Genomic DNA, 20,642 nt, shown 5'->3' with positions numbered 1-20,642 from the left:
ATTTTTATCAATTTGAGGCCATAATTCTACTTTAATAGCTACATGCAAAAGGAGTGGGACTTAGTGAGTAAAGGTGGAGCTGTAGTACTATCTGTGGGTATAGCTTAACTGACACAGGGGTGGGGTTGACCATCAATATCTCAAAACTCCCCCAAACTATTGTTTAATTTGCTTCCATCTCCTTTATGTCTTGTTGGTTTATCTTTCTGAAATAAAGACTCCTTGATATCTTGCAAACACAACATAGATCATTTTATTCTTGCAATGAAAAGCAGACCAAATACAAGCTATAGAAAGGATATCCAGCATTTCTATTCACAGCTGATCGGATAGACACAGTTGTTAGTGATTCCACAATGGTTGCAGCGATTTCTGGCCATTTTGATGTACCCTTGTTCACCAAAGCCTGTGCCCCAGCTGCGAAGAATATATACACATAATATTACAAAAACAGAAATTTGGCTAGCGCTTTTAATATTTCCGAAATAATTCTAGGAGAAGATTGCTTTTAAAGTGGAGCTATCACTAAATATGAACTTCATCTTTCCTACAGCACCACCCTGAACCTCGATCCTCCCCTTCAGAAGGCATCATGTGACCAACTGTCTAGGTTCTTGGTAACATGACTGGCCAATGTGGAATCTCCTGCAAAGAGTCCGAGGTCATAGTAACTATTTTCAGACTGCTTTTAGCTTTGCTGTAATTCAGAGAGTAGGGAGGCAGGATTGTCATGTTTTAAAGAATGGTTCAATTTAAAAGTAGGAGCTGCTAAATATACTAACATATGTACACTTCCTACAGTGAATGAAGGATCACATGGAATCTAGAGCATAGAATGCTCATAAATTATATACCTATAACCAGTTCTCCACTACATTGTCCTGCTTCACAACTCAGCTCTGAAGAGCGGATTATGTGTCAATTAGTGTTGGGCGAACGGTTCGGCCCAAGCATGAGTTCGGGCTGAACATTGGCTGTTCGCCCATTTGGTGAACACCCGAATTGTTGAGTGTAATGTATCAGTTTAGTGTGAATATAGTGATAGCGCAGCATGAGTGTAGTGCGACTATTCATCTTTACTTTAGTGTCAGTTTAGTATTTCACGGCAGGTTACCTGCACTATGTTGAAGTGCGTTAGTGCACTTTTACTGCAGTATATTGAAGTGTGTTAGTCCACGTTTACAGCAGTATATTGAGGATATGGTTGCCACCTCATCCCTTTAAACCCGAACACATATTAATTACACAGGTTCTGTGGCTGATTAAGGTGGTAATTAAACTCACTTGGTGCCTTATCCTCATTAAATTAGCCTCAGAACCTGTGTAATTCATATTTGTTGGGGTTTAAAGGGATGAGGTGGCAACCCTAATTGAGGTGCATCAGTGCACTTTTACGGCAGTAGCTTGAAGTGCATTAGTGCACTTTTACTGTAGTATTTGAAGTGCTTTAGTGCACTTCTAAGGCAGTATATTGAAGTGCGTTAGTGCACCTTTAAGGCAGTAAATTGAATTGTGTTAGTGCATTTTTACATCAGTATATTGAATTGCATTAGTGTACTTTAACAGCAGTATATTGCAGTGCGTTATTGCACTTTTATTGCAGTATATTGATGTGCGTCAGGGCACTTTTACTGCAGTATATTGAAGTGCGTCAGTGTTTTTGTTACGGCAAAGTGCACTTTTATGGCAGTATAATGAAGCGCGTTAGTGCACTTTTATGGCAGTATATTGAAGTGCATCAGTGCACTTTTACGGCAGTATCTTGGTATGCGCTAGTGCACTTTTACGGCATTATATTAAAGTGTGTTAGTGCACTTTTATGGCAGTATAATGAAGTGCGTTAGTGCACTTTTACGGCAGTATATTGAAGTGTGTTACTGCACTTTTACTGCATTATATTGAAGTGTGTCACTGCAGTTTTACTGCAGTATATTGTAGTGTGTCAGTGGAGTGCATCTGTGTAGTGAGTACTCAAGCTAAAGTGCACCAAACACCACTTCCGTTGATTGAAGTGCATCCAAGTACACATTTCCCTGTCTCTATTACATTTTGGTAATAAGTCCCCCCCTCCCCCATCATGTTTGGGAGGCCAACAAGGAGATGCAGACATGCCCATACCACTGTGAAGGAGCCAGCAATGTCTGTGTCCACAGGCAAAGGTGGACGTGGTCTGTCCTCAAGCAGGGCACCATTTTCTCTGTTAATTGATGTTGCCTTAAAGCCCAATTTTTCCACACCTGTTTGACTGGGGCATATCATTAAAATTTTGGACAGCAAGGCCAATTCTTGCTTACATCAAGAGTACCTCTATATGGTTATGGTGTGAAGGCACCCCCAACACCCAAAGACCAATTTTTCCACACCTGCTACTTCTAAAGTATCTAAAGTCTGCAAAACAGACACAGACACCAGAATTTATCCCCAAAAATCTCTAATGTTTTTCCGAGTGCACTAAATTGTGACCTCATCATACAGACTGGCTCCCCAAGTCGTTATTTATTTATTTATTATTGTTGTTTATAAAATAAAGAAAGCCTGCAGTTTTTTTAAAATGTCAATTTTGCTGCGGCAGGCTCTATACATGGTACAGATATGCCACTTTACAGGCAGACTAGTGGGACCCCCCGGCACCATATTTAAAGAATTATGAAGAATAAATGATGATTTTTACATGTAGGAGAGAAATGTCAGAATTGTCCTGGGTGCTCCAGAACGCCTGATGGCTCTCCCTGCATGTTGGGCCTCTGTATGTGGCCACACTGTGTAAAAGTCTCACACATGTGGTATCGCCGTACTCGGGAGTAATAGCAGAATGTGTTTTGGGGTGTATTTTGTGGTATGCATATGCTGTGTGTGAGAAATAACCTGATAATATGACAATTTTGTGGAAAAAAAAAAAAAGGAAAAAAAATCTTGATTTTGCAAAGAATTGTGGGAAAAAATGACAACTTCAAAAAACTCATCATGCCTCTTACTAAATACATTGGAATGTCTTCTTTCCAAAAAGGGGTCATTTGTGGGGTATTTGTACTTTTCTGGCATGTTAGGGTCTCAAGAATTGAAATAGGCCGTCAGTCCTTCAGGTGTGATCAATTTTCAGATATTGGCACCATAGCTTGTGGACTCTATAACTTTCACAAAGACCAAATAATATCCACCAATTTGTACTTATTTTTACCAAAGATATGTAGTAGTATAAATTTTGGCCAAAATTTATGAAGAAAAAATTACTAATCTGCTAAATTTTATAACAGAAACGAAGAAAAATTCATTTTTTCGCAGAATTTTCGGTATTTTTTCTTTTATAGCACAAAAAATAAAAAACTGAGAGGTGATTAAATACCACCAAAAGAAAGCTCTATTTGTGTGAAAAAAAGGACAAAAGTTTCATATAGGTCCAGTGTTGCATGACTGAGTAATTGTCATTCAAAATGTGAGAGCACCAAAAGCTGAAAATTGGTCTGGTTATTAAGGGTGTTTAAGTGCCCAGTGGTCAAGTGGTTAAAGAATTTTTTCATTTTTATTGTTTCACTTTAAGCAAATCACTACTCATTTAAAAATCGTATTTACAAACTTTTTTGTCATTGATACATGTTCCCTAGGATAGTACCTGGACCCCATACCCTTTGTATGCCCAATAGCTTACATCTAAGCAGTTCGGGTCCCATAGACTTCAATAGGGTTTATTATTTGGCTCTGAACTTTTGTGATGTTCGAGAGTTTTGGCGCAAACTGAACAGGGGGTCTTTTGGCCCATCTCTAGTGTCTATTATATTTTGTGAAAAAAACTTTTTATCCTGGTTCAGACCGGCTTACATACTGAGGGTTAAGAGAAGCTAACACAGAAATCTTATAGAGCATGACATTGTATAGACATTTTATCCAAAAATACTGTTTATGAAATTCTCATTTCCCTTTTTTGTAATATGCATACCTGTTTTTGAGGAGCCAGTAGTCAGCTCCATTTTCTGTACCGTATCCAACTGCCAATACCGCATGGTCAGTTATATTTGATCTGCAATTACAGTCATAGTATACACCTTGTACACAAAAAGAAAGTACGTTAAAAAAAAGTCAGCCTAAAACCTCTGTACATACTTACAACTGGAAATAGAAAAAATTAAAGATACACTATATATATGTATATACAGTATATATATACACCCCTCCTGTTGAGATCAGGTGTTTCCAGGGAAGGATAATGTTAATGATATACCAAACAAAGACACTTTAGACAACAAAGTAGATCCATTCTTGTGGCAACAGTTTGGGTGGACCCTCTTCTGTTCCAGCATGACTGTGCCATTTTGCACAAAGCCAACTCCATTAAACATTGTTTGATGAGTTTGGTGTGGAGGAAGTCAAGTGGCCTGAACAGAGCCCCAGTCTTAACCATATTGAACAGCTTTGGGATTCATTGAAATGGTAACCAGTGCCATCTTAATAGCATCATGAGCCCCTGGGCAAAGTAATACACTGGGGCCCCTACCAGGCAGATGGTGACATGCCACTGCAGTAAAACGTGGGTGTGGCTAAATTATGGTACATATTGGGCAAGGCTTTTTAGTCTGATTAGAAACAACAAATAAACACAACCAGGGAATTATCCCAAATTAAATTCACTCCCTGCACCACACTGTCTCACTCACTCTTCAGATTGCCCCCCTGTATACACTGACTCTCTTTTTCCCTGTACACACGGCTCCCACTCCTTTTTTACATTATCCTCCTCCCTATACACACAGCCCGCTGGCATAAATGCCCCATTATGGCCATATAATGGCTGTATAGTGGCAGGTTAGGGCAGTATAGTGGCAGGTTAGAGCAGTATAGTGGCAGGTTAGGGCAGAATAGTGGCTATATAGTGGAAGGTTAGGATTGTTTAGTGGCAGGTTAGGGCAGTATAGTGGCAGGTAGTGTTGGGCAAACAGTTTGAGCCAAGCAAAAGTTCGGCCCAAACATTGGCTGTTCAGCCATTTGGCGAACACCCGAATTGGCAGGGCGTTCGACCCTTTCTTAGGCCCGCAGAACTCCCCACTTCGCACTGCGCACTGCATTCTAAACCCTGATGGGCTGAAGCAATGAAGCCTTTGCCCAATTAGGGCACAGAGCACTGTCAGAGCCATGATTGGAGAAAGCCATGATGACTTAGCCCATTCATGGCTCATTGCTCATAGCCCCACACTATAAAAGATTCCTTTACAGGGGAGCCATTTGCATTGTGATATTGAAGTGGAGATTGAACCGGGACAACGTCGATGGCAGTGAGGAGGATGGTCTATGTGGAAAGCTTTACCTGGGATACCTGCATACTTAGATGTGCCTGTTTTAATCATCAACCATGTGAGTTGCTGAATGTTGTACCTTTATAAATGTAATCATATTGCTACACTTAGAGGCTCCTCTCTTCTCTTTTATACTCATATGTGACATGACGCTACTTGTATCAAGACATCACTTGTATGTCAAGTCAAAATTTATAAAAAAATTTAGCTTATCTTGCAAACGCTCTCAAACCAAGGTTTTACTGTATATTGCAGTGTGTCGGTGCAGTTTTACTGCAGTATATTGTAGTGTGTCAGTGCAGTTTTACTGCAGTATTTTGAAGTGCATCAGTGCAGTTTTATTGCAGTATATTGAAGTGTGTCAGTGCATTTTTACTGCAGTATTTTGTAGTGTGTCGGTGCAGTTTTACTGCAGTATATTGAAGTGTGTCAGTGCAGTTTTACTGCAGTATATTGTAGTGGATCAGTGCAGTTTTACTGCAGTATATTTTAGTACATCAGTGCAGTTTTACTGCAGTATATTGAAGTGTGTCTGTGCAGTTTTACTGCAGTATATTGAAGTGAATCAGTGCAATTTTACTGCAGTATATTGCAGAGCATCAGTGCAGTTTTACTGCAGTATATTGTAGTGTGTCAGGGAAGTGTGTCTGTGTAGTGCAGTGTTTTACACCGCATTATATAACATTTAGTGCTGTATAACCCCCGCCCCTTTTTGTTTGGTTTCTGCATGTTATTTTTTTGTTGTTTTTTTTCCCCTGCCTGCCCACTTGTTTGAAATTGTGACCTGCAGTTTTTCTAACGCTTCTGTTCCCCCTTTTTTATTTATTTTTTATAGTTTTGATATTTCTGTTAATGTGGCAGTCCTCTAGTTAAAGACCACTTTCCATTAAATCAATTACACAATTCCCAATCTCTATTACATTTCAATAATAAGCCCCCCATCATGTCTGGGAGGCCAACAAGGAGAGGCAGACATTCCCATGCCACTGTAAGGGGGCCAGTAGCATGTGTGTCCACAGGCAAAGGTGGAGATGGTCTGTCCTGAGGCAGGGCACCATTTTCTCTGTTTAGTGATTTTGCCCATGCTATCCAGCCACAGCATGCAGAGGAGGTGGTAGAGTGGCTTACTAAACCATCCTTATTCTCCTCATCCTCTATCACCCCGGCAGAGACTTGTGTGCAGTCCTCTGTAGCTGCCAGAGCAGCTTATTCTGTCTCATTGTCCACAGCTACTCCTGCCATAGCCCCAGCATCATGCATGGGGGAATCAGCTGAGTTATGTGAACACAGCTTCAGCAACTTGCTCCTTGTCAATGCACAGGCATTACTGGATTCAGATGCTGGTTCTGACTCTGAGGTTGAGGAATGGAGTAACATGAGCCTACAGAGATGGGAGAACACTGATAAACAAAAATTGGCAGTCATATACCCCCAGCCGCAGTATATTGCCAAGTTGGCTCCAGTGATGATAAGGATGGAAGGAATGATGAGGTCACTGATGCGACTTGGGTGCCGGATAGAGCAAAGGAGGAAAGTGAGCGTGAGTCATAACCCCAATGAGGCAGGTTGTCCTCCAGAGGCAGCCATCATGGAATAGAGTTCAGCCACCCTATTCCATCAGATTGTGGAGCTGTTATCTCTTGGCCCACTTCCCATAGCTCAGCTGTCTGGGCCTTTTTTGGCACATGTGCAGCAGATAGCAATGTTGCAAACTGCAAACTTTTCCTCAAGCAGATCAAGCGTGCCAAAATCCCCAGCCATTTGGGTACCACTTGCTTGACATGGCATTTAAACTCCCACCACTCAGCCTGTTGGTAGGAGCACCTGAAAGATACACAAAGGGATGCAATTCTCCTCCTCACTCCTCACCTTTCAGGTCTAGCCCCACTATATCTCATGACTAGGGATGGGCTGAACGGACCCCTGTTCGGACCAGAATAACAAACCCCATTAAAGTCAATGGGACCCGAACATCAAAAATAAAAAAATGCCCATTTTGAAGGCTTAAATGCAAGTAATTGTGCATACAATGGTTATAGGGGTCCGGGTCCTGCCCTGGGGAAGATGTATCAATAAAAAAAAACGTTTGTGAAAAACTTAATTTTTAAATAAGCAGTGATTTTTTTGATTTTGAAAGTGAAAGCATAAAAATGAAAAATCCTTCCAATATAGTGCCTGGGGGGTCCCCTTAGTCTACCTGTAAAGTGGCAGATCTGTACCATGTCTAGAATCTGCTGCAGGAATAATTTCATTTATATAGCCAAGAAAAATTAAATTTTCCCTGTAAGCTGCCTTTATTTTGCTCAGCAACAGCTGGGGAGCCAGTGTATATGATGAGGCCACAATGTAGTGCACTGGGAACAAGATTAGAGATTTTTTGGATACATTCTGGTGTCACTTTGACGTTGGATAGAAGTAGCAGGTGCGTAAAAATTGGTCTTTGGGTGTCGGTGGCGCCTTCCCACCTTAACCCTATAGAGGTGCTCTTGATGAAGGCAAAAAAAATTGCAATGATATGCATATGGTTGGTGTTTTTGCCACGTTTGATGTGCCTGAGACTCAGTTTGCAGATAGCAACAGTGCGATCTGCTGCAGGTGTGCTAAAAAAGGCCCAGACAACTGAGCTTTGGGGAGTAGGCCAAGACATAACAGCTGCAGAATGTGATAAAATGGGCTGGCTGCTCTCTAGTTTTTCTTGATGTCGGACTCCTTGGGGTTGTGCCGCCTCACCTTCAGTTTCCTCCTCTGCTCTGTCTGGCACCCAAGTCACATCAGTGACCTCATTATCATCATCTCCATCTCCTCCATCTTCATCATTATCACTGGAGACAACTTGGCAATACGCTGCGGCTTCGGGAACATGAATGCCAATTTGTCTACCAGTGTTCCTCCTTCTCTCTAGGCTCCGGTTTCTGTCATCCTCAACTTTAGAACCAACATCTGAATCTAATAAAGGCTGAGCATCATCAAGGATCAAGTAGCTGATGCTGTGGTCAAATAACTCAGCTGACTCCTCAATGGCTGATTTGGGGCTATGGCAGGAATCGATGTGGACAAGGAGGCAGGTTTATCCACTCTGGCAACTGCAGGGGACTGCACACTTGCCTCTGCTTGTGTGAGAGGATGAGGAGGATGAGGAGGATGAGGAAGGTTTACTAAGCCAGTCCACCACCTCCTCTGCGTGCTGTGGCTGGATTGCATGGGCAAATTCACTAAACAGGGGAAATGATGCCCTGCCTGAGGACTGACCACCATGTCCACCTTTGCCTGTGGACACATTTGCTGCTGGCCCCCTTACAGTGCCAAGAGAACATCTGCCTTTCCTTGTTGTTCTCCCAGACATTATTGGGAGGGAGGGGATGGTGCTTATATGCAAATGTAAAGAAGAAGTTGAAATCTGTAGGTAGATGCACTTTAATCAATGTACCGTATATACTCGAGTATAAGCCGAGATTTTCAGCCTCTTTTTTGAGGCTGAAAGTGCCCCCCTCGGCTTATACTCGAGTCATCGCTGTCTGCCCGCTCGATCAGCGGGTCGAGCAGACAGACAGCGGCCATTCTATGATTCAAAAGCCGCGCCTCCGGCTCCGCCTTCGCCTGTGATAGGCGGAACACTGAATTTCCCAGCAGCCTGTGTTCCGCCTATCACGGGCGTCGTCTCATCCTCGTACTACGGACGAGGATGATACGACGTCCGTGATAGGCGGAACACAGGCTGCTGGGAAATTCAGTGTTCCGCCTATCACAGGCGAAGGAGGAGGCGCGGCTTTTGAATTTTACAATGGCCGCCGACGAAGAGGGCACGGGACGGAGGCAAGGCAAGGCACGGCACGGGACAGGACGGGACGGGACGGGACGGGACGGGACGAAGGCAAGGCACGACACGGGACGGAGGCTCGGGACAAAGGCTCGGGACACAGGTAGGCTGGACACACACACACACACACACACACACACACACACACACACACACACACACACACACACACACGGATGGAGACACACACACACGGATGGATGGATGGATGGAGACACACACACACACAGGGATGGATGGATACACACACACACAGGGATGGATGGATGGATGGATGGATGGAGACACACACACACAGGGATGGATGGATGGATGGATGGAGACACACACACACAGGGATGGATGGATGGATGGATGGAGACACACACACACAGGGATGGATGGATGGATGGACACACACACACACAGGGATGGATGGACGGACACACAGGGATGGACGGACACACAGGGATGGACGGACACACAGGGATGGACGGACACACACACAGGGATGGACAGGCATGTCTCACCCTCGGCTTATACACGAGTCAATAAGTTTGCCAGTTTTTTTGGGGGTAAATTGGGGGCCTCGGCTTATATTCGGGTCGGCCTATACTCGAGTATATACGGTAAAAAGGTGTTTGGTGCACTTTAGTACTCACACTACAAAGACACACTCCATGGATACACTATAATATACTGCAATATAATGCGCCAAAAGTACAGTGATGCACAGAACTATATGGCGTTAAACTGTCAGTAACGCATACAAAACTATATGGCATTAAACTGGCAGTAACGCAATCAAATAGACGGTGTTCAACCGTCACTACACTGAAACTATCTGAGCTGTCCCTACTCTACACTAATGTATGTATGAATGACACGGTCTCACTACACTACAGTGGAACTATCTGAGCTGTCCCTACTTTAGCTGCACACTATGCAAAGCTGAATGATGGTCCTCCTCACTACGCTCACACTATCCTTAGACTGACACTAAACTAATATTCTACACTGACAATTGAAGCAAAATAGCACAGTATAGCACACTAACTAATAGCACGGAACACAGAGCCCTGTTCTATCTCTCTCCATGCCGAAATCACACTGAAAATGGCTGCCATTGAAGAATACTTTTATACTGTGGGATGGGAATAAGCCATGATTGGATAAAGTCATGATGACAGTGTCCAATCATGACTCTGACAGTGCTCTGTGCCCTTATTGGCTGAAGCTTTCACTGCTTCAGCCAATCAGGGCTTGTAATGCACTGTTCAGCACCGCAATGTATTGTGGTCGGTTCGGGGGCTGAACAAACAGTCAAACGACCCATTTGTTTGGCTTTTTGCCAAACATCCGAACAGCGAAGGTTCAGCCCAAACTTATGCTCAGACCGAACCGTTTGCACATCCCTACTCATGACCTCTCAGCAGCCTCCACTGACAGGAATGATGGTATCGTGAAGGGTGTCACACATCCTTGCACTACGTCTGCCAGCAGCACACCACCAGCTGTAGAGAATAGCAGGCAAATTTCTCTGCCCCAGCTGCTGCAGTGAAAATAAAAATACAGTCACTGCCACCCACATGCCCAATGTCTAAATTCAAGATTGTCCAAGCTGGGTTACAACTCCTGCCTTTCCTTCTGGTGGATTCTGCCCCATCCGTGAATTTTCAGAATGTGCTGTACCACAATGGCAGGTTCCCAGTAGCTATTTATTTGCACATAAGGCCATTCCAGCACTGTACCATCACGTGGAAGGCAATGTTGTGTCATTGTTGAGCAAGGCAATCAGCAACAAGGTCCATGTTACTGCTGACACGTGGTCGAGCAAGCATGAAGGTTACAATCTCATGGAAAAGATACTTTTGAGGCTTCTGTTGGTGAAAGGAGGAGCTGCCTCAGTGGTGCCTTTAAAAAAAATGTTGTAGTCCAGGGCTGTCAGCTTCCACATCCCCTCAGCAATGTCTGCATCATATGGTGGAAAATTTTCTAGGGGTGAAAACCGACATGGAGAGCTTTCCAGTCAACAATCCACTGGGTTACTAGGTCATGGGAATAGACCACTGGCCAGAACTTACCCAGTATGTAATTGAGCTGCTGGGCTGCCCTGCATCCAGCATGCTTTCCAAACGGGCATTCACTGCTGCTGGAGGTTTTGTGACAGATAAAAAGCATGTCTGTCCACAGACTCCATTGACCAGCTGACATATATCAAAATGAATAATTTCTGGATTGGCAGCAGGTATCAAGCCTCTGATGCTGATTTTGCAGATTAAGTGTTTTGGGGATGTGGATTCTCTACAAGACTGTCTAGGCTGCCTAGTTTTGGTTTTGTCTGCGAAACAGACATCAGGATTTATCCATAAAATCTCTAATCTTGTTCTATGGCCTTATCATACAGACTAGCCTCCTCAAGCTGTTTTTCACATAATAAAGAAAGCTTGCAGGTAAAAGGTCATTTTTTTTTTCTTTATAGATTTAATTTTTTCTGCAGCAGGTGCAGATGCGCCACTTTACACGCAGATTAAGGGAGCCCCCAGGCACTATATTTAAATATTTTTCTAATTTTTATTGTTTCATTTTAAGCATCATTAAGTCACTGCTCATTTAATAATGATCTTTCATAAAGAAAAAAATTATCGATTCATGTCCCCCAGGGCAGTACCCGGACCCCTATAAAATTTGTATGCCCAATAACTTGCATATAAGCCTTTAAATTGGCACAACTGTTTTTTAAAGTTCAGGTTCCATAGACTTTAATGAGACTAATGGGATTCGTTGTCCGATGATGTTTGAAAGTTCTGGCGCAAACCTAACTGGGGGGGTGTTTGACCCATTTCTAGTGGCCAGTTAGAGCGGTATAGTGGCAGGTTACTGCAGTATAGTGGCAGGTTACAGCAGTATTGTGGCTACATAGTGGCAGGTTAGGACTGTATAGTGGCAGGTTAGAGCAGCATAATGGCAGGTTAAGGTAGTAAAGTGGCAATGTAGTGGCAGTTTAGGGCAGTATGCTAGCAAGTTAGGGCTGTATAGTGGCTGTATAGTGGTAGGTTAGGACAGTACAGTGGCAGGTTAGGACAATATAGTGGCTGTATAGTAGTAGGTTAGGGTGGTACACTGGCTGTATAGTGATAGGGTAGTACAGTGGCTGTATAGTGGTAGGTTAGGGCAGTATAGTGGCTGTATAGTGCCAGGTTAGGACAGTAGAGTGGCTGTATAGCGGCAGGTTAGGGCAGTATAGTGGCGTATAGTGATAGGTTAGGGTAGTTTAGTGGCTGTATAGTGGCAGGATAGGGTGGTATGGTGGTGGTATAGTAGCAGTCTAGGTCTGTAGGAGGAGTGGAGGAGGCAGCCACACCCTAGCCCCCACCCACCCACCTTAGGAAATAGTAAAGATCCCTGAGGGATAACCTAAAATGATTAGATGACAGGGGAGAAGTACAGATGGCCTCCCCTACACCGCCGGGCTCTCTGCTGACCTGATCGACTTGCCCAAGCATTTTTACAAAGCTGCAAGGACAGGGAAAGTGCAGCCTCCCTCCCCCCCATGCACCTGGAGCCCCTGGGCAGTTCCTTGGGATTGCCTGCTCATTAAGACCCTGATGGTGACTGTGAGCCAGCTCTTCTCATCCAGCATCAGTACCTGACCTCACAAATGCTTTTTCACCTGAATAGACAACACACACAGCAAAGCTCAACCCCTCTCCCTGCTGTCTGTTCATATAATTTGACTGGCCAGAGAGATAGGTAGAAAACTGCTGCAGACGGGAATAGTGCTGGCTTGAGATTGGACTCGGGCGGCGAGGGGGGCAACACAAATACTAGGACATTTTTACCTTAATCTGGGAATGCATTAAGGTAGAAAAATGTCTTGCCTTTAGAACCACTTTCATTTGTTTGACCTTTACTTAACCTCCCTGGCGGTATGATTATTTCAGATTTTTGGTGCTGCAAGCGGTACAATTATTTTGCATGGAAATTTGGCGTTTTATATTGTAGTCCTGTAACTCTTAGGAATAACTCACTTAAATCTGTCCAAACCAGAGTCTTGTAGACATCCCGGGTATGATAAAGTTAGAAAAACCAAATCATGAATTATAATACAGTAAATAACTATAAATAATTGTACCATATAATAATAATAATAAAAATTATTCAATAATGTAATCATATCAAAAACACTGAAATTTGCTTGGGTGTAGAATTGTCACTGTCATTACTTTTCAGTGTTTGATGACGGATCTCCTCACAAATCACTGTCACTCAATTCTGTGAGTGATTCTAATTTATTATCGCTGTTTTCTAGCTGGTCTAAAACCACTTTTGATATAAAGGGACGGTTTTGGTTGCTATGGACAATCTCCAGTTTCCAGGCAAAAAGTTTTTTTTAATATAAAACTACATGCAGGGCACTGGAGAAACCACTAGGGAAAAAAGGGATGTGAAATAATTACATAAACTAAGTGTACTGTATGTATAGTGTGTGTTTCACTTTTTGAATTTGGCGCCGTTCTCCGTCCCCGTGCGTCACAACTCTCCCAGGGAACGGAGCCCGGCTCCATGATGAATCAAGCGGAGGACGAGCCGCTGACACTGCAGGGAGACATTGCAGGATCCAGGAGACAAGGTAAGTAAGCTCTTCCTGGATCCTGTGATGCAATCCCGATTCTGGCTCCGGGTTACCGCTTTTGGTTCTGAAATTCCACCCCGAGCCAGACTCGGGAATACTGCTAAGGAGGTTAAAGTTAACCTAAAACTATTTAAGACTACCTTGTCCACAGGGTGACAACCCTACTGCACAATTCCACTGCAGAACAAACACTGTCACCCTGTTAACAAAAGTGGAAAAAACACAGATCTACTGCCAGAATAGGAATTTAAAAAAATTAATCTTTGCAGTGGGACCCCCTGCACTGCATGGGTTAAATGCTCATTATCTCTAGGGGTTAAAGTTCAAGCTGAAGTACTTACCTTACACTCTCGCTCTGGAGCACTCTACTCCCCTGTCCGAAGCTCTGGTCTGTGGGTGGAGACTCTGCATCATCAGTACAATATAGGGACATTAATACTGTATTATACAGTGAGTGGGCTGGAGTGTGCCCTAAGCCAGTTGCAAGGGACCCTGCTGTGGTGAGGAATAAGGCAAGTATTTACACCTTTCTCATGCACCCCTGGACTTAACATGTATTTAACCCTTGTAGTAAAGTGTGGCCCAACTGCAAGAATGGAGTTTATAACATTCCTGGAGTTGGGGTTTAAAGGAAGGTTCATACACACCACTTTTGTACAGACGGAAGGACGTCAGAGAAGAATCTATTGCCACAGACACGGGTCCCACGGTTCCCACCACTTGCTGAAGTTCCAGTTCATTCACAGTTGGCAACGTCTCACAACCCACGCATTTAGCAGCCTTAGGAGCAGTGAAACAGGTGCCTTCCTGGTGATCAGATAAAAGCAATACTATTAGGTTTTGCATACCTCCCAACTTTTTTATATGGGAACGAGGGACACCTATTAGCAAGTATGTAGACATAGGACACACCCCTTGTCACGCCCCTTAAAGGAGTATTATACAAAAAAATTGTTAAACCCACTTTACCACTACATTTCCTTTGTATTAGCTTTTTAAATTTACAAATACAGCAATTTAGAAATTGGATGAAAGGTTTAGCTCTGGGAAACACTTTTTGAAAGATAAAAAGTGCATTTTATATAAAACTATAGAGATCAAATCAAAATGAGGGACAAATGAGGAGGAAAGAGGGGCAGAGGGACTTTGTTCCAAATCATGGACAGTCCCTCAAAATCTGGGACAGTTGGGAGCTGAGATGGGTTTTGTTGAAAGTAATGGAAAAAAATGAAATCTATGGAAATATCATAAGCATATATCAGTATCTCACAAAAGTGAGTACACCCCTCACATTTTTGTAATTTTTTTTTTATATCTTTTCATGTGACAACACTGAAGAAATTACACTTGTCTAAAATGTAAAGTAGTGAGTGTACAGCTTGTATAACAGAGTAAATTTGCTGTCCCCTCAAAATAACTCAACACACAGCCATTAATGTCTAAACTGCTGACAACAAAAGTGAATACATCCCTAAGTGAAAATGTACAAATTGGGCCCATTTACCCATTTTCCCTCCCGGGGTCATGTGACTTGTTAATGTTACGAGGTCTCAGGTGTGAATGGGGAGCAGGTGTGTTAAATTTGGTGTTATTGCTCTTACTCTCTCATACTGGAAGTTCAACATGGCACCTTATGGCAAAGAACTCTGAGCATCTGAAAAAAAGAATTGTTGCTCTACATAAAGATGGCCTAGGCTATACAAAGATTGCCAAAACCCTGACACCGAGCTGCAGCATGGTGGCCAAGACCATACAGCAGTTTAACAGGACAGGTTCCACTCAGAACAGGCCTCGCCATGGTCGACCAAAGAAGTTGAGTGCACGTGCTCAGCGTCATATCCAGAGGTTGTCTTTGGGAAATAGACGTATGAGTGTTGCCAGTATTGCTGCAGAGGTTGAAGGGGTGGGGGGTCAGCCTGTCGGTGATCAGACCATACGCCGCACACTACATCAAATTGGTCTACATGGCTGTTGCCCCAGAAGGAAGCCTCTTCTAAAGATGATGCACAAGAAAGCCCACAAACAGTTTACTGAAGACAAGTAGATTACTGGAACCATGTCCTGTGGTCTGATGAGACCAAGATAAACTTATTTGGTTCATATAGTGTCAACCAGGTAAGGAGTACAAAGACAAGTGTGTCTTGCCTACAGTCAAGCATGGTGGTGAGAGTGTCATGGTCTGGGGCTGCATAAATGCTGCCGGCACTGGGGATCTACAGTCCCTTGAGGGAACTATGAATGCCAACATGTACTGTGACATACTGAAGCAGAGCACGATCCCCTCTCTTTGGACACTGGGCTGCAGGGCAGTATTCCAACATAACAACCCCAAACACACCTCTAAGATGACCACTGCCTTGCTAAAGAAGCTGAGGGTAAAGGTGATGGACTGGTCAAGCATGTCTCCAGACCTAAACCCTATTGAGCATCTGTGGGGCATCCTCAAATGGAAGGTGGAGGAGCGCAAGGTCTCTAACATCCACCAGCTCTGTGATGTCATCATGGAGGAGGAGAAGAGGACTCCAGTGGCAACCTGTGAAGCTCTGGTGAACTCCATGCCCAAGAGGGTTAAGGCAGTGCTGGAAAATAATGGGGGTCACACAAAATATTGACACTTTGGGCCCAATTTAGACATTTTCACTTTTGCTTTGGGGTTTACTCACTTTTGTTGCCAGCGGTTTAGACATTAATGGCTGTGTGTTGCGTTATTTTGAGGGCACAGCAAATTTACACTGTAAAACAAGCTGTACACTCACTACTTTACATATGTGTGTGTCATTTCTTCAGTGTTGTCACATGAAAAGATAGAATAATATATTTACAAAAATGTGGGGGGTATATTCACTTTTGTGAGATAATGTACATAAGTACAGTAGGGTTCATTGTCTAAAGTTTTTTTTTAAACTTTTTGCTCATGTCAGACATTTTTAACTGAACTCTTCGAAATGTATTTAAAAAAAAAAATGAAAACAGTACCTGCTATGTATCCCGGGTGTAAGAGAAGCAGCACAAAGAGGCAATGAGTTGTGCTGCAGTACAAGAAGCATTGATGAGAGAAGAGAGCCAAGTGACAGAGATATGAACTGCTTTTCGTTTTTCTTCCCAGCCACAGGCTAGGGGCTGGACAAGACCTCACAGCATTACTGAATGATTTTAGTACCATACAGCCTAAATTTAGTAAATTTTACAAATGGACTAGAAGCAGGCTAGGGTTTATGAACAGGCCACAGAGATCCGGGAGACTAGTTAGAGCATCAGAATGAGATTACCTATCTCATCCTATGGCGTAATCTACTATTTGAACTATAGCGTGAGTGGAAAATTATAATAAGGGCAAAATGGAAGGCTGTCCAAGGCCAGATTTTAAAGGGGCTGTAAAGCTTCCTTTTTTATTTTCTAAATAGGTTCCTTTAAGCTAGTGCATTGTTGGTTCACTTACCTTTTCCTTCGATTTCCCTTCTAATGCCACGTACACACGATCGGAATTCTCGTCGGAAAAAGCTCTGATGGTTTTCCCGTCGGAATTCGGCTCAAGCTGTCTTGCCTACACACGGTCACATCAAATTCCGATCATTTATAACGTGGTGACGTACAAGACATACGACGTGACTAGAAAAAGGAAGTTCAATAGCCAGTAGCCAATAGCTTCTGTCTCGTAGTTTAATCTGAGCATGAGTGATTTTTGGCGTGTCGGAATTGCATACACACGATCGGAATTACCGATAGAAAGTTTTTCCGTTGGGAAAATTGAGAACATGCTATCAATTTTTGGCTGGCGGAAATTCAGACAGCTAAATTCCGATGGAGCATACACGTGGTCGCATTTTCCGATGAAAAGCTCTCATCTGTATTTTTCTGGCCGGAAATTCCGATCGTGTGTACGCGGCATAAATGTTTTTTTTTCTTTGTCTGAATTTCTTACTTCCTGTTTCTCCTCAGTAAACTTCACATCATCATCCGAGTGGCGTTTAGTCAGCCAGAACAGCTTACTGAACAAGCAAAGAAAACAAAGAAAAAAAACATTTAGAAGGGAAATCGAAGGAAAAGGTAAGTGAACCAACAATGCACTAGCTTAAAGGAACCTATTCAGAAAATAAAAAACAAACCTGTACAACCCCTTTAAGGGAGATCGAGATTCTTTAAAAAGTTCTTCACATTAGCACTATTTCTTTTAAAGGGATTGTAAAGTCTTGTTTTTTTTTAAAACAAAAAAACAAATAATAAACATGTTATACTTACCTGCTCTGTGCAGTTGGTTTGCATAGAGCAGCCCCGATCCTCCTCTTCTCAGGTCCCTCTTCGCTGCTCCCGGCCCTTCCCTCCTGTTCAGTGCCCCCCACAGCAAGCAGCTTCCTATGGCGGGCATAGAATGCATTAATATAAAAAAACCTTCTGCCTATACAACTCCTTTAAGAGCCAGTTGACACTAAAGTGTGGGGGTTAAGCAGGTTTGTGTTATCTTTGGGGAATTGAATGTGTTGAATTAGGCATCCCATTTATTGTGAATGGGCTACCAACACAATCACAATGCGGGCATGCATAATTTTTTTAAAACACAGTGCACCACTATGCAAGTGTGAACAAAGATCAGGTAAAGGGAATGGGTGGCATGACGGGTAAGTATTCTTCTGTAGGTGCTGCTTTGTTAAATGTAAAATTTTCTAAACCGAGCAAAAGAGTCCCTTTAAGACTGTAAAAAGGCTGACATTTTTAAAAAACATCCTTTAAAGATTCTTATCAGATAGATAGATAGATAGATACTGTAGTAGATAGATAGATGAATAGATAGATAGATAGATAGATAGATAGATAGATAGATAGATAGATAGATAGATAGATAGATAGATAGATAGATAGATAGATAGATAGATAGATAGATAGATAGATAGATAGATAATTGTATTTTGTTACCTTTCCTACATATGGGTATGAGGATTCTAGTGCAATTCCTTTTTCAACAATATAACTAAAAGCCACCTCCAGCCGTCCTCCCTTGCATCCATGTTTTGCCTTGTTGCAATCTACAAGCTCCTGTGCGCTCAGTGACTGCAGTTTTCCTGTCTTCAGCTTCACCTGGCATTCCACAGCGCCCGTTGCACTGAAAGCCCAGCAAGAGTGACATCCACCCTGCAATATGTACAATGCTAAGGATCAGATACATTCTTAATACATGAGGTGTATAGTATTTCAAGGCACCAATTGAAAGTGTCTTGGTGTCTCAACAGAGTTGTTACAAATATAGTTCAACTGATATTAAGAATAATAATATGAATTATTATGGATTCTTCTGCAAAATTACCAGAAGTCTTATCTATGCAGATATCTTAAAAAAAGAAAAGTATGAGTGTGCATGAAAAACCTTTTCTAGTCTTGAGTACAGTAGGGAAGAATTAGACCTTTGGAAAATGTCCCCTCTGCTGCTGTTTTGGTGACAACAGTAATATTTTAGTAATGTCTGCCTTGGTGACAAGCTGGTATCAGGGGAAAAAGTGAGAGCAAATCTTTCCAATGGAGGTCACAAACAGGAATATAACCCAAAAAGAGGTTCTAATCTTCCCCAACTCGACCCAACAGAAAAAAGGTTTTGGCTCACGTTCAACCCTATGCCAACCGGCTCACGCCAATATACATCGGCAGAATGGCACGTACAGTCATAGTAACGTACCTGTACGTTCCTTTAAGACGTGCCATTGTGGGCACGCGCCCGCCGCAAGCTCCATGAGTGTGATCGCGTGTCCCGTGGACTTGATGTCCGTGGGGATACCCGCGATCGTCTCACAGAGAGGAAGAATGGGGAAATGCTGATGTAAACAAAGCATCTCCCCATTCTGCCTAATGACAGGACACCGATCACAGCTCCCTGTGATCAGCGTCATGACACAAGTAGTCCATCCCCCCTACAGTTAGAACACATCCCTAGGACACAATTAACCCCTTCAGCAACCCCCCTGGTTAACCCCTTCACTGCCACACAGTAATCAATGCATTTTTAATCGCACTGATTGCTGTATAAATGTGAATGGTCCCAAAATAGTGCTAAAAGTGTCCGATCTGTCCGCCATAACGTCGCAGTCATGATAAAAATCGCAGATCATTACTAGTAAAAAATTAATATTAATAAAAATGCCATAAAACTATCCCTTATTTTGTAGACGTGATGACCTTTGCGCAAACCAATCAATAAACGCTTATTGCGTTTTTTTGTTTTTTTACTAAAAATATGTAGAAGAATAGGGAAAAAAAAAGTTTATATTTTTGGGGATATTTATTATAGCAAATCGTGTTTGCTATAATAATTTTTCAAAATTGTCCCTTTTTTTGTTTATAGCGCAAAAAATAAAAACAGCAGAGGTGATCAAATACCACCACAAGAAAGCTCTATTTGTGGGAAAAAAAGGACGAATTTTGTTTGGGAGCCACGTTGCACGACCGCGCAATTGTCAGTTAAAGCGACTCAGTGTCTAATCGCAAAAAGTGCTCTGGTCTTTGGCCAGCCAAATGGTAAAGGGCTGAAGTGGTTAATATGACTCATTCTACATTTTCCATAATTCTCAATGCCAGCTACATGTAAGAGAAGAGGTATTATATTTACCTCTATGGTGGCCCATGTCTACAACCTTCCCACTGTTCTAGCTCTGCAACATCCATCAGACTCTTCAGCATTTAACACTTCCGGGAGTCTTGGATGGTTGTTTGCCCCGCCATGTGATATGGTTCCTTCCTCTCACCACTGTGTCATTAGAGGTCTTAGTGGCAAAGGAGCGCCAAAGGAAGAAACCAAAGGGAGCGGAATGGGCACAGGCATACAACACTACCGGAATTTTATATTGCAAAGAGCCTTATGAAAGCTGTACCACTGGAAAGGAGAGGAGGTTGGAGACATGGGCCTCCACCGAGATGAGTATAATACTTATCTTCCGGATTT

General features: G+C 42.7%; 1 protein-coding gene across 1 annotated transcript in view; it reads right to left on the bottom strand.

Annotated features, from left to right (window-relative positions):
• Positions 1–226: 226 nt before the first annotated feature.
• The window catches only part of LOC143942834 (cathepsin K-like), a 30,176-nt gene continuing 9,760 nt past the window's right edge, over positions 227–20,642 (bottom strand). The window contains exons 5-8 of the mRNA XM_077464236.1: positions 18,629–18,844; positions 14,365–14,524; positions 3,935–4,040; positions 227–417 (exon numbers count right to left, since the gene is read on the bottom strand). Coding sequence (XP_077320362.1) covers positions 312–417; positions 3,935–4,040; positions 14,365–14,524; positions 18,629–18,844 — 588 coding nt within the window. The 3' untranslated portion in view covers positions 227–311. The remainder of the gene's footprint in view (positions 418–3,934; positions 4,041–14,364; positions 14,525–18,628; positions 18,845–20,642) is intronic.

Source organism: Lithobates pipiens, unplaced genomic scaffold (assembly GCF_037356315.1).
Source record: "Lithobates pipiens isolate NorthernLeopardFrog02 unplaced genomic scaffold, aLitPip1_a1.2 Scaffold_30, whole genome shotgun sequence".
Lineage (NCBI taxonomy): Eukaryota > Metazoa > Chordata > Amphibia > Anura > Ranidae > Lithobates > Lithobates pipiens.
The sequence above is the reverse complement of the archived record's forward strand: the minus strand, read 5'-3'. Positions and strand labels throughout refer to the sequence as shown.